Here is a 14631-nt window from a genome sequence, read left to right on the forward strand (position 1 = left end):
TCAGCTCCCACTCGGCCTTCCCCGGGGAGCCCGGGACGGTCACAGGGAGCATCTCCGTCCCCTCAAGCTCTGCCCGAGTGGCTGCCTTGACCCACATCGACCCCGCGGCTCTGAAAGTCGCCACCCCTCAACCCAGAGGGTGGACTTAAACCAGGAAAACCATGCATGCATGAGCTCAAAAGATGGGAATGGGTAAGAGAACAGCCACCAGATCCCTGCCTGGGGAGTCCGCAGTCACAGGCCCGCCTGAGGCACATTGCACCCGCAGACGGGAGGGCTCCACAGGAGGTCCACCACTGCACACTGAAGCTTGCTCTACCCTCACCCAAATCATTTTGCTGTCACCAGGGCGCTTCCAGCCCAGGAGGCTCGTCCCTGCTCCCCCGGAGGGCGGAGATCTGGTGATGGTTTTGGCACAGGAGGGTTTTGTAGCGCTCCCGGCACGCGCGTCTGCACACTTGGCTGTCAAGCTTGGGGAAGAAAGGCCAACAAGTCATTCCAGCTGCTGCTTTAATTCAGCCCAGGAGAAGACAGACCCTTCACAACCATTATTTGTGGTTGGGCAAGTGCTTCCAGCGTCACCTTGCTGCCGACAGGCAATTCCTGCTCTGTTAGAAGTGGCGTTTGCACAGCTGGAGCGCAGAGCCGTGTGCGCTATCCGGCTGTACCATAGCTACAGCATCGTCACTGAGGCAACCTGGAGCAAAACGTCCCGAGAGGGGGGACAGGAGGCACCACAAGGATGCCGGGCTCAGCTCAGAGTGGGTCCGGTCACCCAGCGGGGCCAAGCGGGTGCCAGAGCTCCGGGCAGCCAAGGGGACAGTGCAGAGCTTGGCAAACCTTGGAGGAAACCATTAGCTGTAACGGTACTTTTAAGAAAGTATTTAGTTAGCAAAACTTTGTTATGACTTATGGTCAGACTGGTAAGCCCTCTGGAGCTCCCCCAGTCCCACCCCTTGCCAGAGCAGGGGCACCTCCAGCAGTGGCACAGGACACGTCCAGGCGGGTTTGGAATGGCTCCAGAGTGGGAGACTCCCCCCCATCTCTGGGCAGCTGTGCCAGTGCTCTGCCACCCGCACGGGAGAGAAGTCCCTCCTCAGGTTGAGATGGAACTTCCTATGGTCCAGTTTGTGCCCGTTCCCTCTTGTCCTGTCACTGAGCACCACTGAAAAAAGACTGTTCCCACCCCCCGGCACCCTCCCTTTGAGGATTTATAAGCATTGATAAGATTCCCCCCTCAGTCTCCTTTTCTCCAGACTGAAAAGCCCCAAGTCCCTCAGCCTTGCCTCAGAAGAAAGATGCTCCAGTCCCCTCATCAGCTCCGTAGCCCTTTGCTGGACCCTCTCCAGCAGTTCCCTGTCCCTCTTGATCCGGGGAGCCCAGAACTGGACACAGTGCTCCAGATGTGGCCTCACCAGGGCAGAGCAGAGGGGGAGGATGATGTCCCTTGACCCGCTGGCCACATTCTTCTTGATGGCCCCCAGGATGCCATTGGCCTTCTTGGCCACCAGGGCACATTGCTGGCTCGTGGGCATCTTGTTGGTCACCAGGACTCCCAAGTCCCTTTCCGCACAGCTGCTCTCCAGCAGGTCAGCCCCCAACCTGTACTGGTGCGTGGGGTTATTCCTCCCCAGGTGCAGTACCTACACTCACCCTTGTTGAGCTTCAACAGGTTCATCTCACCCGACTCTCCAGCCTGTCCAGGTCACGCTGTATGGAGGCACAGCCTTCCGGCGTGTCAGCCACTCCTCCCAGTTTTGTGTCATCAGCAAACTGGCTGATGGTACACTCTGTCCCTTCATTAGGACTTACGACAGTCCTTATGCTATTCAGGACAAGGCTGTACCTCGTACCTCACCTGTTTTAAGTGGGCAGCTCAAGGAGCCGTCCATACTTACGTAGCCAGAAAGATCTGTTCCAGAAACACGGGTTATTTACTCTCCCGCTCACATGAGGAACTGGAAAGGTGTGGGAACAGGCCTGTCATCTTCACACCACGTTAAAAGCTCCCAGCTCCAGCCCAGCGAAGAGGTTTGGTGTCCGTCCGGCTGCAGGACGGGGCCGGGTGTCCTCCACAGAGCCGAGACAGGCAAGAGCTGACCCCAGAACCCCCCATCCCCCTGCCATGGCAGAGACCTGGCGCCATCAGCCGCCACAGAAATACCACCGGGCTCACACCGGAGAGAGAAGCGAAGTGTTCCTCCGCATCCAAGTGCTCCCTGCACACGCTGGTCCCTGCCAGTCACCCTGCCTTTGCAAGGGTTCCCACAGCCCCCGCAGTCCTGCTCTCACCCCCCCCCCCGCTCGGGTCTTCTCCATCTCACAGCTGCTCAGAAATTTAAAAAAAAAAAAATAAAAGCTTCTGGAAATGGTGAGAAGCAGAGGAAAATGGAGAGCAGCCATCTGGGAAGGAAAAACCACACTGCAGCAGAGGAGTCGCTCAGCAAAGTCAAGCGAAAACTCAGCCCTAAACATCTCCTGCTCAGCCCATGAACACCCACCCCGCTGCTCTCCCTCCCACCGCCTCCGTTAAATCACACTTTCCATCCATCAGTTTGGCCGAAGTGGATTCGTACCCAATGAAGTTCATCAACGTGGCTCCAACCCCACCAGCCAGCGCCGGCGCAGCCGCATCCCATTTAAGAGGAGCCTTTCTCCCGGCAGCATCTCTGCCGTGAAGCTGCTATCGCAGCGCTGACACAGTGGAAAAGCCAAGGGTGACGTCCCAGCACGCACTGGCATGGGACAGCAACCCATCCTAGCAAGGATGGATGGGCAGCCACCTCCTTAGGGGCACAAATGAGACTGGAGAACCGCACTCCGGTGGGAAAACCAGAGCCAGGGGAGCCACCAACACCAAACCTTCTTGCTGGGGAGTCACAGCTCAACAGCCCAGCGCCCTGCAGCGTATCTTGACATCCAAGTTTTAAAAGAAGCTCATAAAAATAATTTGTACTTCTCTGTTGAGCACTTGTCCCCTCCGATCCTCTTGACAAAGGATGCCTACAGCTGTGCCGAAGCAAACCAGCCCCGCTGCTGCCCAGAAGATAAACCACCACACAGCACAAATTGGGACGAAAGCAGATAAAAGCATCGCTACCCCCCAGCACGGGGCACTGAGGGACCTCACGAACCCCCTTCACCTCCTTTTGAAGCGCCACCCCTTGGCCCATCGCCTGGTGACCAAGAGCCATCAGATTATAGGACCAACAGCAGCCCGGTGTCCTCCAGACCCCCAGAGGACCACAGACAGCGAAGCCACCTGCTGCTTGGTAGGGCCACCAGCAGTGTAACCCTCAACCGGCTCTATGGCGACCGGCCGGCACCACCTCAGACCCCGCAGCTGCGGAATGCCCCATGGCCAACGCTCCATCGCTCAACCGGGGCCGGACGGTCCCCAGATCTGCCCTCCTCGGCACAGCCTGTCCCTCCCCACCTTTGGCGAGAGGGAAGAGTCGAAAGGGGCCCCCAAACCACAGCAGGCTGAGGGGGGTGGAGGGGGGAGCACCCGGCGGAGAGGTGCCTCCACAGCTCCGCTATGATTCTCCGGTGGGAATTCAGATGGCTGTTAAACAGGCTACAACTGGAAGGGAAAAAAAGCCAACAAAACAACCAAAACCAAAGGCCACCCAGGTAAGATAGAATTTTAAAGTTTGACCTCAAAGTTTATACTCCCCGATATATTACCGAGCTTTTAACGGCTTATTTGGCTAACGATACTCCGCAGGACGTTCACAACCCCATCAAACAGTTGAGCGAGGCTCCGCTTTTTACAGCGCACTCCTAGCAGCAAATACGGGAGATTTTACTTGCTGCCCTCTCACCGAAAAGCACATACGGCGCTTTGAAAATTATTATCCAGTGTCCGAGTGGGCCAAGAAGAATAAAAAGTAACCTACCATAGAGGAGAGATTTTGAAGACCGAATTTGCCAATACTCAGCCAGGACTTTGTTCATATTCTTAGCACGGAGTTTATGGCACCTTTAAAAACACCTCGGGTGAGCGCTTCCAACGGACACCTTCCCAAAGCCAACACCGGCAAAAGATTGCCGTGAGCCCCACGGTCGGCATACAAAGTCGGCTCAAGCGCCGCAGAAAGGCCGAAGCACTGTGATTTAACAAGACGTTTTCACCCCACAGCTGCCCTCATACCTGGACCTTGAGAAGCCACCAAGATCCCGGCCAGTCCCCCCCCGGGGCTGACGGCATCAGGCCGGAGCGGAGGAGCTGCACGATCCATCACTTGGGGTCTGACCGTTCAAGAAATGAACCGGAGCGAGTCACGAACCACGCAGCGGCAGCAACTTCTGAAATCGTTTAAAAGCGAACTTCACTCACAAATAAAATTCCTGACAGAAGCCCAGGGCACAGAGGGCAAAGAGGAGAACTTTGCATCGCTCCTTCTCACTACTCGCTGCACAACAGCTGAAGAAAAACCCAATTAAAAGGTTTTCTTGAGGCAGAGCTGCCACCGGAAGACCCTTTATCTGCAGAGGGCTCAGGGCACGAACACACATTGCTCCAGCCAAGGAAACGGTACTATTTTTTAAAGTTCTATCTGCATTCTCGATAAAGTGAGAAAAAAAACAGGTCTTGTGATGTTTCTGCTGCCGCGTGACACGGAAGCGCTGCCACAAAGTTCCTCTGAGAGGGGTGAACCGGCTCAGCTGCACTCTTCACCGCTTCCTCCCAAAGTCTGGACTGTAACCAACAGTGGGGTACGAACACCCCCCCCCCACAGGAACGGGGCACACGCGCGCCGGGGCGGGCTGCTGGGCACCGCGGGCACCTCTTGGGCTTGAGGAGCGTCAGCCCCGGGAGCTGCTGCCCAGTGACGGGGAAAGGCGCCCCACTGGTTACACTGGTTAGCGCCGCCGGCACCAGCGCCCCGCACAGCCCAAAGGACAACACTTACCAACAGGAGCTTGCACCAACTAACGCTTCATACCGACATTTGGTTAGATGACGTTACTTATCCATTTATTCGACAAATTAAGTTCAAACTTGGTTGGTTGTTTTTTTTTTTTTTTTTTTTTTTTTTTTTTTTTTTTTTTTATTAAGCACATTCCACAGTACAAAGCTTTAGATCAGGAACGATATCTGTACAATTTAACAGTTTCAAGAAGCTGTTCATACACCAACTTTCCAAACAGATAATTGGCAAACATAATTACAAGTTAGAATTAGACTATCCCAGTGCTTTGAAACATTAATATAGCAGTAATGTACAGTTGCTCAGTTATGGTTAGCAAAACAAAGTCCAGAGTGCAGCCAGGATCACTACCATTAATCCCAGGAGTCGAGTCCCTTGGGTGCCAATCACAAAAAGTCCACTGCTATGTTACAACAAAGCACAAGAGTTCAGACTGCGTGTTCCAATACCATTATCTCCCAAGGAAAAACATGAATTTAAATCTTACACATGCATCTTTTTTTTTTTAAAAAAAAAAAAAAAAAAAAGACTCCGTTCTTCCGAAACAAATACCTTTTTTCTTCAGGGCAGCGACAGATTATTTTTGTTTTCCTCTTTAAACAGTTTAATATTAAAGCTATTAGTTGAGAAGGGCAAAGTAAGACACTTTCACAAACTACTGTCAAGCTTACCAAAGAACGGTCTTACGGACGCTTGGGAGCGTGTTTGTAATCTTCTGTACTTCGTCACATTCGGTCATCTCGATGAGATAAATATAGTCGTGGTAAAAGGTAAATGGGAGTTTAACTTAAACACTGATCCCAACACCTCTCTCAATGTGAAGGGTGAAGAGGAGAAAACCTTAAGTCGCACTTGCGTAAGGGTTCGGTAACGCCTTGCCGTACGCTTTCTCTGAAACGAGGCACCTAACCATGGCCGGTCCGCCGGTAACTCAGGAGCGCTCCCTCGGCAATCGGACATCCCCTGACCCTCCCGACTGTCAAAGGGAAAAATGCAAACCCAACAAAGTGCTGCCAGAGGACAAAAAAAAAAAGAAAAAAACACCAACAAAAAAAAAAACCCATGACGTACAAACGATCAAAGGAATGACAATACATTTCTGTGCCAGCACGCATCTTCCCCACGAAAGGAAAACAGGCGGATTTCACGCTGAGCTCCGCTGAAGCATGAAAGAAAAAGCCACCGACAGGCGTAGTCGCACATGGCCGATGCAGAGAAAATATTCACGGTTGCATTTACCCACGTCTTACTCTGACATAAGAAAAATGCGGTAGCGTTTATAGGACCACAGGAATCAGAAGGGAGACTATGACAACGTAAGAAGAAACTAGTGAGACTTCCTAATGAAAGCACGCTAACGAAGAGGAACCATGACCTGGACATCGCTGGACATCGTAATACGGTCACAGCTGACAGCTACGGAAAAGAAAACGAGCAGGCTAATTAGCGTGGTAATCAGCATGGTAACCAGAGCGTTGACTTGAAGGGGACCTCCACTCCACCGTAAGGAAGCGTTACAAATCAAACATAAATAAATTTAACTTTTGGCCCACGGCGTCTTCTCCATTGAGCAGCTGAAGTAACGCGGAAGGAGGCCGTGCGCAGGCGTCTGCGAGGGCCTTACCGGCGTGAAAAGAAAGACAAGCTGTAAAACACTGCGGCACAAAAATCTAAGATACAGAACATAAATTAAACGCTTTTTAATTTTTTAAAAAGTTTAGAAATTACATTTTAAAATATGTAGTTCCCATTAAAAAAAAAAAACAAAACAAAACAAAACATAATAATAATAATCCTAACGAATACTGAAAAAACCTCCTTTTGCAGAGCAAATGTCTAAGGTAACTCATACGAACCCCTACAGTGCCAGTAGTTAGAACGTCCTGCTGCCAAGTGCTACCACGCTTCGGATTAGTGTGTAGTGTCAGGAAATCCTGACTCCCAGCACCCGGAGGTTACACTGTTATGTACATTATATCTACATGCTTATACAGTATTTGAAATGAGGCAAGCACACATGGAAAGGTTTTTACTATACCAAACATTAGGAAGCGTAAGGACGGCTGTAGTACAGAGCACAGTTAAAAGGAAAAAAAAAAAAAAAAAGAAAAAAAAAAAAAAGACAGTGCTATACAACTAGTTTAGATAACCTAGCCTGAATTACAGGTAATCTTTAATTTAAAAGAAATTATTGGTGCAGAAACAAGTAAACTGTAATGCAAAAATATTACTGAGCGATTCAGAAATATTTCTACGAGTCCAACGTACACTCCTATCAAACAAAACAAGGCTCTGAATCTGTCATGAGAGTAAAGTCTAAAGGACAACGGTGACTCTGAAAGCAAAGCTCTGTACATTCTGGGTATGTGTTTGGCACCCAAATTTCATTGGAGAATTTTTTTTCCTTTAAAGTCAGACAAAAGTGCAAAGCAATATAAATTAGGCCAAGTCCTTTCTTGACTTCTGATTTATTTCTGAAAAACAAGCCATCGGAGTTCAGTTTCTACGGACAATTTACATGTGAAGCTTTGGATTTCTCATTGCAGGGAAGGACAGGCTTCTGAAATTCATCTACTCGAAGTCAGTGAATTTGTAGTAAATTCAAAGACGACCACTGAGAGCAGGAAAGATTAAGAAACTTAGATATAGAATTGTGCTGCTTTGCATCTACACAGCATCTAGAACCAATTCTGACTTTAGCTGTCAATCGACATCTTCAGGCATGTAGTAGCCAAAAATCCAGTAGTTCAAGACTGTGAAACCCTGAAAGAGACAAAAAGACAAGCTGAACCGACAGAAGATACAAATCACAACGCAACACCTGCAGACGCTCTGGAGGAGGTTAGGCTCACACCGTCTTTTGCCCTCCGGGCTGAAACTAAAAGGGGAAAACACCTGCGAGGAGCGCAACACCTAATGCAAGGCACGGAGGGGGCGCTCGCCGTTAAACGCTCCCCTCTGTGCCAGAAGCCCTTCCTGGGAGGAGAGCTGCACCTCCACAGGACACTCGCTTCACTGGAGAATATGCTCTGAATTCAAAGAAAGGGCAAGATTCTCAACGGCACTAGTCCCTGGGGGGTCACCTACAGGTTGGCAGTTTTCTTACAGGTAGGAAGAATCAAAAACCTTCTCGGGGGCTGGTGAAGCACCAGCCGGTCTCGCTAAACACCAAACGCTATTTACCGGAACTGTGACCTCCGTACAACGGCGAGAAATTCTTCCCTCCTTCTGCACACCGCAGAGGAGCGAGTTTTGCACAGGATGCGAGTTCGGTTGCTTTAATAGACGAGTTTTTAAGAAAACAAGACAAAAACACCTCCAGTAAGTTTTATCCCTTTTCCAGCCACGTGATTCCATTATTAGCTGGGAACCAGTGCAAGTTCTTACTGTAATTAAATCTGAACTTTGATTTCACCTGCCGCTTCCCAAACCCATTTTTATGGACTACGGAGAACTACCCTCTTCTGATACGAAATTCCCATGGAAGGTTAAACCATCTCTGGGCGCTTCCCTTTGCCTTCCCTTCCCCCAGCCCAATGCCTAGCGCTTAATATACCGATATTAGACTATCATATGGTAACAATTTTTATCATGTTACAATAAACAACGGGAATTCAACAGAAAGCAATAAAACTCTCGCAGCCAACTGCCAGGACTGTCAAAAATGATCCGCTTTGAAGAGGCGGAACGTTGCAAGCCTTGTAAAAAAAGCGTACAGGGCCGCTTCAAAATTCCGAAAACTATAATGTTTGAAAGCATATAAAACCGTTGCATTAAATGTCATAATGAAATATTAGCTGCTTGACCATAATTTTATGTAGATTTATGGGTTTTGGATTTGTGAAGTCGGACCAACCTGTCAAAAAGTGACATCACAGCATCTCTCCTATATAGGAATTAATTACTAAAGGACCGTCATTACCAACACCAACAACTCCCAGGATATGGAGCTCTGTGCGGTTTCAGTGGTGCATCATGGGACAAGTCAGACATAAGCTGTGCAAAACTGTCAAGCGTGCAGAATTTGAACGGAAGAAGGCACTGCCAAAGGCATTTCATATTTCACTGACAAATCTCAATGACAGTGGGTTTTGGGGGCCACACGTGGCAAGAGAGGAAAGTATGACACCAGCATATTGCCGGTCAAGCAAATTGATATAAATTTTATTCAGCTCCTAATTTCTTTTGTGCTTAAAACACGCTATGTATAGCTTTTCCATGAATCAAAACTAATAAAAGCGGCCTGCCAAATATAATTCTGTATTTTGGTTTTTTTTAAAAGAAACAAAACTAGAGTTTGTCAATCTCAAATTACCTTATAAGTTAACAGGAGCAAGCACTGGTGTATGAACTGGAAGATAGATGGAGATCGTTCCTAAAACTATCGTTGTCTTCTCACACAGCCTATTCTATCTGCCTGAAAAGGCAAGGGGGGGAGGGGGGGGAATAGAATTACTCAGAAAGGAGGAAGAAATGTTTTCCATAGAGAGGGAAAACATCCAACTTCAACAAGCCTCGGAGTTTCCACAGCAGAGGAAAGGTATGGACCCAGGTGGCACACAAGCCAACGGTGGCATCTCCGCCTTAAAAGGAGCAGGACAAAGTCCCTAGGGACATTCCCATCAGCGACAGCACCAAGCTTTCCACACCAAGGATGTCATCCTGAATCAAACAAAAATAATTTTGAAGTGGAAGTCACAGGTAGGCAGTGCTGGAGGACCCGGCACTTCGGGTAGTTTCAGGATTTACCTCCCAGAAAATCCCATCTTTTGGCAGTGTCCCCACCCTGTACAAACACCACCTTTGGCCTTTTAGGATTTCTGCTTTCCCACTGCAGGCAGGATAAGGACATCGACGAGTTTTACTAAACTCCCCTTGCAGCAGCGTTCTTAAAATGTGGTTTTGAGAGAAAGTTCCAATAACTGCTGATTCTGCACACTAGCTCATCACCGTAGCAGAAGACTTCTTCCTTAATTATGGGCCTAATTATATGAAGTCATTACAGGTTCAGGAAGACGGGCAACTCAGTCTAGCAATGGCCTGCCTTCTGCTTTGACCCACTGGGAAACGTAGCGAGCCAACAGATCCAAGGGTCATATCCAGAGGACATTATCTTGGCTTTTCTTAAAAATGTGTAGGAGTGAAGTTAGTAGGAAAGGCAGCCAGTACTTTCCTGAGGAACGTTTACAGGTGAAAGAAAACTAATTTTTAAGAACCAGCATCTCAAAGAAGCAAAGTGTGTCTTCACAAGGGAAGAAGATCCTACAGGAGCGAAAAAACCCGAGGAACTCATTGCCACAACAGGGATGAAGGTATACAGACAGATAATGAAAACCCATGCTTACATGAAGACAGGGTTTTCCCCCAGTGTTTAAGCAGACTATTAATTGCCTACGTCAAATAAAAAGAAATCCTTCCTGTTGGGGCAACGTTACTCCTAACTCCTCTCGCTGCGGTGTCTCCACTTCCTTGGAAGCACCCAGTCTCAGCACCGGCAGGGAGAGGGCACTGGAGAAAGGGGCGGCTGCTCCGCGCTGGTAAGGCAATTTCTGCCTTTCCAAGTCGCAGCATTCACAGCTATTTATAGTTTGAAGTGCAATTGTTGGCAGCAATATAGATGACATAAGGAAAAGAATCCGCTGTCCTAACAAACAGATCTACAGCGGAGCTTTCGCCCACCGCGCTTCGAGAACTAAATGAAGCTGACTTGCAGAAAAATGGGAACAAAATAGGCAAAGTTCACATGCGCTGTTCCTGACAGCTCTGAGTTTTCATGCTGCCTAACACAATGTAATTTTTAGTTCTGAGCGCTTTCCGTACTATTTGTGGTTATCTCAGAACCGCTCATTGCTGATGAGCATTTGTCCAAAGATCGTACGTGTCCCTTTAGTTCACTAGAGAGGCATTACAACGCTCATTATAAAGATTCACATAGTGAACAGATGCATCGAGAGCTCTAACAGGCTCTGATTTCACGGGGTATCTGGAATATTCCAAGAATACCGAGAATCATAGAATGGTTTAGGTTGGAAAGGACCTTGAAGATCGGAACAACTTTCCATAAAATACCTGAAGTAACCTATTATAAACAGGAGGGATTACAGAAGGGGGTAAGATAACATGACAAGTTTTATAAGCTGAAGCATGACCGTACAAAGACTAGATAGTGAAAGAAGTGGCAGAAATAATTTTTATTTTCTTAAGGAAAAGGCCAGCTTGTTGTTTTGACTACGTCAACCTGCAGGCAGAGCGATAGTTTCAGATATTTACAATACATCCAATAAAAAGAGGGAGACTTACCTTCTGAGGGTAGTAAAGTGCAGACTGTTATCTGGAGATGTAAGTGTATGTTCTAGATGGAGAGCGGGTCTCGTTCTGGGCACTGGGTGGCACGTTTAAGAAATCCCAAATCAGAATTGTATCGTCATGGGAACTGCTAATGATCTGAAATTCATCAAACTGGAGTCTAAAGACACGTCCTGAATGTTCCTGTGAGCAATACGAAATCGGTTAGCCAGGCAAGAGGCGGGTACCATTTCACTGCATTAGTACTCGCGCGTGTATCCGGACACAGAACGGTGTATTCTGGCTAAGGCATCCTTAATTATAACTACACTCAAGTTTAAAGAAAAGCTGATTTTCTATCTAAGCTTTTTTTCCAGCAAGACACACGGCTTCCAAACCCAGCGCTTGTAAACCCCGAGCCTCCCCCGGCGGGGCCGGCCGTAGAGGCCGAGATTATTAAAGACAGAAGCAGCCTATCGATCAAGCAGCAGCAATTTAGGAGACTGGCTGGCACCGACAATCTGCCAGGGCGCCTTCTCTTACGTACCGTTTGCTGCTGCTGACTCCGTTTTTGTACGGTCCCAACCCACCACATCACAGCTTCATCAAGGACACGCTGCCCAAAGGATCGTTAGGGCTCACGCGCCAGTCAAGACGACTGCGTTCAAACGCCGCCGTAAGGAAGGGAGGTGGAGGAGCACGTGCTCCATCAGCTCTTTCAACAAATCTCGAAACGGCATTAAGAGGCCCAGAAAAGGTTCTCCTCTTTGTCCTGCTTACCCATTTCTGATAAATTTAAAAGGAGTACGCTACTTTTATTAGAGAACTAACCGAAGCCGTCAGACTGATCTCCGCACCACAACCTGAGCTACAATATACCCTCAGAAGGGAAAGAATCAACTTTCTCAGTAAAACTAAATACACTGCATTCATATGGAATAAAAGAACAGTTAAATCTCATCTCTATGCAAAGGCTACTGAAAAGAAAGGAAAATTAGAAGCGTTTCTGGCCATGTAAGCACCTCTTTAGGTGTTGGAAAGGCCAAGCACTTGCTGAATTAGCCAGTTACCACCACATACAGACAGTAACTTCGGGTTATCACTCAAGTGATAACACACGAGCTCGTCAAACTGACCCCTGAAGTAAAATTTCACGCACGTTGCAGTGAAAAGAACAATGAACTCATTTCCCTAATTAATTTTTAATTAAATCTACTGTCATAAACCAAAACCCTCACGACAAAGGAAAATATAACTTAGCAACAGCCTTCAATCTAATAGTTCCCTGAAGTGATTAGAGCTCCTGTGGTAATCCCTTCGACTCAACCGCCCTTCCCTCTTCACATCTCTTCCTTCCAAACTGAGGGGTTAGGAGAAAGGTTTGGGAATGGCTCTCTAGATTCCACCCCTCTCTTTAAGAAGAGGAACTTTAAAGCCAGCACTACACTGATATTGGGGAAACACACCAATAACTAGAATTATTTGATACAGTGTCACGTTGTTTTATTTTTTTTAAGAGTATCTGAGAATCTCAAACTCGAAAAACTTGATCTTTCTTTTAAGCTCAGATCCAAATCATTCAGGATATAACTATATATTTTTTTTTTCTTTATTCTTAGAATAAGAAGCAGCCTAGGCTTGCTTTATAAAACATTAAGTTTCTCACCTATCCCACTATAATGTAATAAAATGCCTCTCACTTACAAATAAAAGATTTCAGATAACCCCAAATGAATTAATTTTACATACCACTAACGTACGCAAGCATAATGTACTTGCTGGGGCACGAGGGTCAAGAGCAGCTTGCAAGTCCCAAACTTTAATTTTGCTATAAAGTAAAACGAGAAGGTCATTATGAAAGTGTTGTTTCAAGTATAAGCATAGAAGAAACATCTAAAGCAATGGAAAGCATACCAGATTTTCCCTACAGCTAGTTCAGCAGGATCAAGCAAAATGTTAGAATCTATCTTCACTACAATAAAAACGCTAAATCTCGTAAAACACAGATAGTTTTGTGTTTCCTTTTAGCAGCAAATACAGTAATGTCTTTGTGATGGACCAAGCGGGTTGGCTATATGAAAGACAAAGCTGCACAGGCTGACAAAGAATGCACAAGCTGTTCTGGAACCGCAGAAGATCTCCAAAGCTCACAGCGCCACTGATGAGGTGCAAAGTTCCAAAGGGAATTAAACTGGGACTGCCAACCCCAGTGAGACACTAAACCCAAATAAAAAGCTAGAGACAAACACAGTTCAAGAATTGTTTTCAATAACTCTACTGTTCACTTGGAAGTATAAATAGGGCAGAGAAAGAAACTGAGAATTTGGACGCGGATAGAAGCTGTCCTGAATCCAGTACACATTGACAAGCAAGTCAGCAGCGCTAACAGTGGGGCTCCTGCCTTCAACCTACCACAGGCGGTCACTAAAGAGTTCCGAGAGCCCCACAAGATATATTTATGCTCACAATAAACATTTTTCAGAGCTGCTGTCTTATAAAAATAGAAAGCCTAAACTACTCTGAGCACACAGGACCTGGCAAGGAACAATTCCTGAGGGAAGAAACAAAGGAATGCACTTAGAGTGGCCGTCGCTTTAGCCAAACAAAAGTTTACTTTCTATGGACAGTCAAACTTGAGTGATAACACAACTTAGGAGTGTGCTAAAGAGCACCAGAAAAGCAGTTTCTCGGCTATTTAAAACTGCAGCCTGCCTTGTTGAAATGATCAAGCAGCAGCCACTCAGTTGACAATGGCTCCATTAGTCAAATCAGAAGAGAACCCTTACACAAGGGAGCGCAAGGCTCAATGGCGTTCAAAAGATGCTTTGCTAAGAAAAGCACGTTTTTTTTAAGTTCATTTTAAAAACATACCCATCATAGGCTCCACTAACAATTCTCTTATTGTCGAACCTGATGCATCGAACCAGTTCTTCGTGGCCTTCTAATACTCTTAAACAGGCACCGCATTCAATGTCCCATAGCCTTAAGAAAACAGAGTGAAAGTCTTTGATTACCTCAGGTTCAGCACCGTCCCTGAGCCACGCGTGCAGCGATTTAAGCATGCTACTGAATGGTCTTCTGAGAGACACATCACAGAATCTGCTTAGGAAGGCGTAAGAACCACGAGATGTTCCTTGCATGCAATTCAGAGATAAGTTTGCGTTGCAGCTGCAGTATATCAAAATTGAGTCATTCAAAGTTACATCCAAGTAAAGGCTGGATATGGGTTATCCTGGGAAACTTTCATGCACTTTTTTTAATCCTACGTAAACCAATGATTAGAGGTTCAGAAAGCAATTAAGAAAACCAGTGACCAAAGGCTTCCTCATGTCTCCAAGCAGAAGACAAGGCGATAAACTCCAGCAACAGATAAGAAGTTTGTTTACCTTTAACATAAACGTCAGCGTCCCAC

At 47.1% G+C, this 14631-nt stretch overlaps 1 protein-coding gene across 1 annotated transcript in view; it reads right to left on the bottom strand.

Annotated features, from left to right (window-relative positions):
* Positions 1–5072: 5072 nt before the first annotated feature.
* The window catches only part of FBXW11 (F-box and WD repeat domain containing 11), an 80174-nt gene continuing 70615 nt past the window's right edge, over positions 5073–14631 (bottom strand). Inside the window, exons 11-14 of the mRNA XM_082489999.1 lie at positions 14091–14201; positions 12969–13047; positions 11235–11423; positions 5073–7697 (exon numbers count right to left, since the gene is read on the bottom strand). Of these exons, the coding sequence (XP_082346125.1) occupies positions 11262–11423; positions 12969–13047; positions 14091–14201 (352 nt within the window). The 3' untranslated portion in view covers positions 5073–7697; positions 11235–11261. The remainder of the gene's footprint in view (positions 7698–11234; positions 11424–12968; positions 13048–14090; positions 14202–14631) is intronic.

This window comes from Vanellus vanellus (assembly GCF_965231255.1).
Source record: "Vanellus vanellus genome assembly, chromosome: 13".
NCBI lineage: Eukaryota > Metazoa > Chordata > Aves > Charadriiformes > Charadriidae > Vanellus > Vanellus vanellus.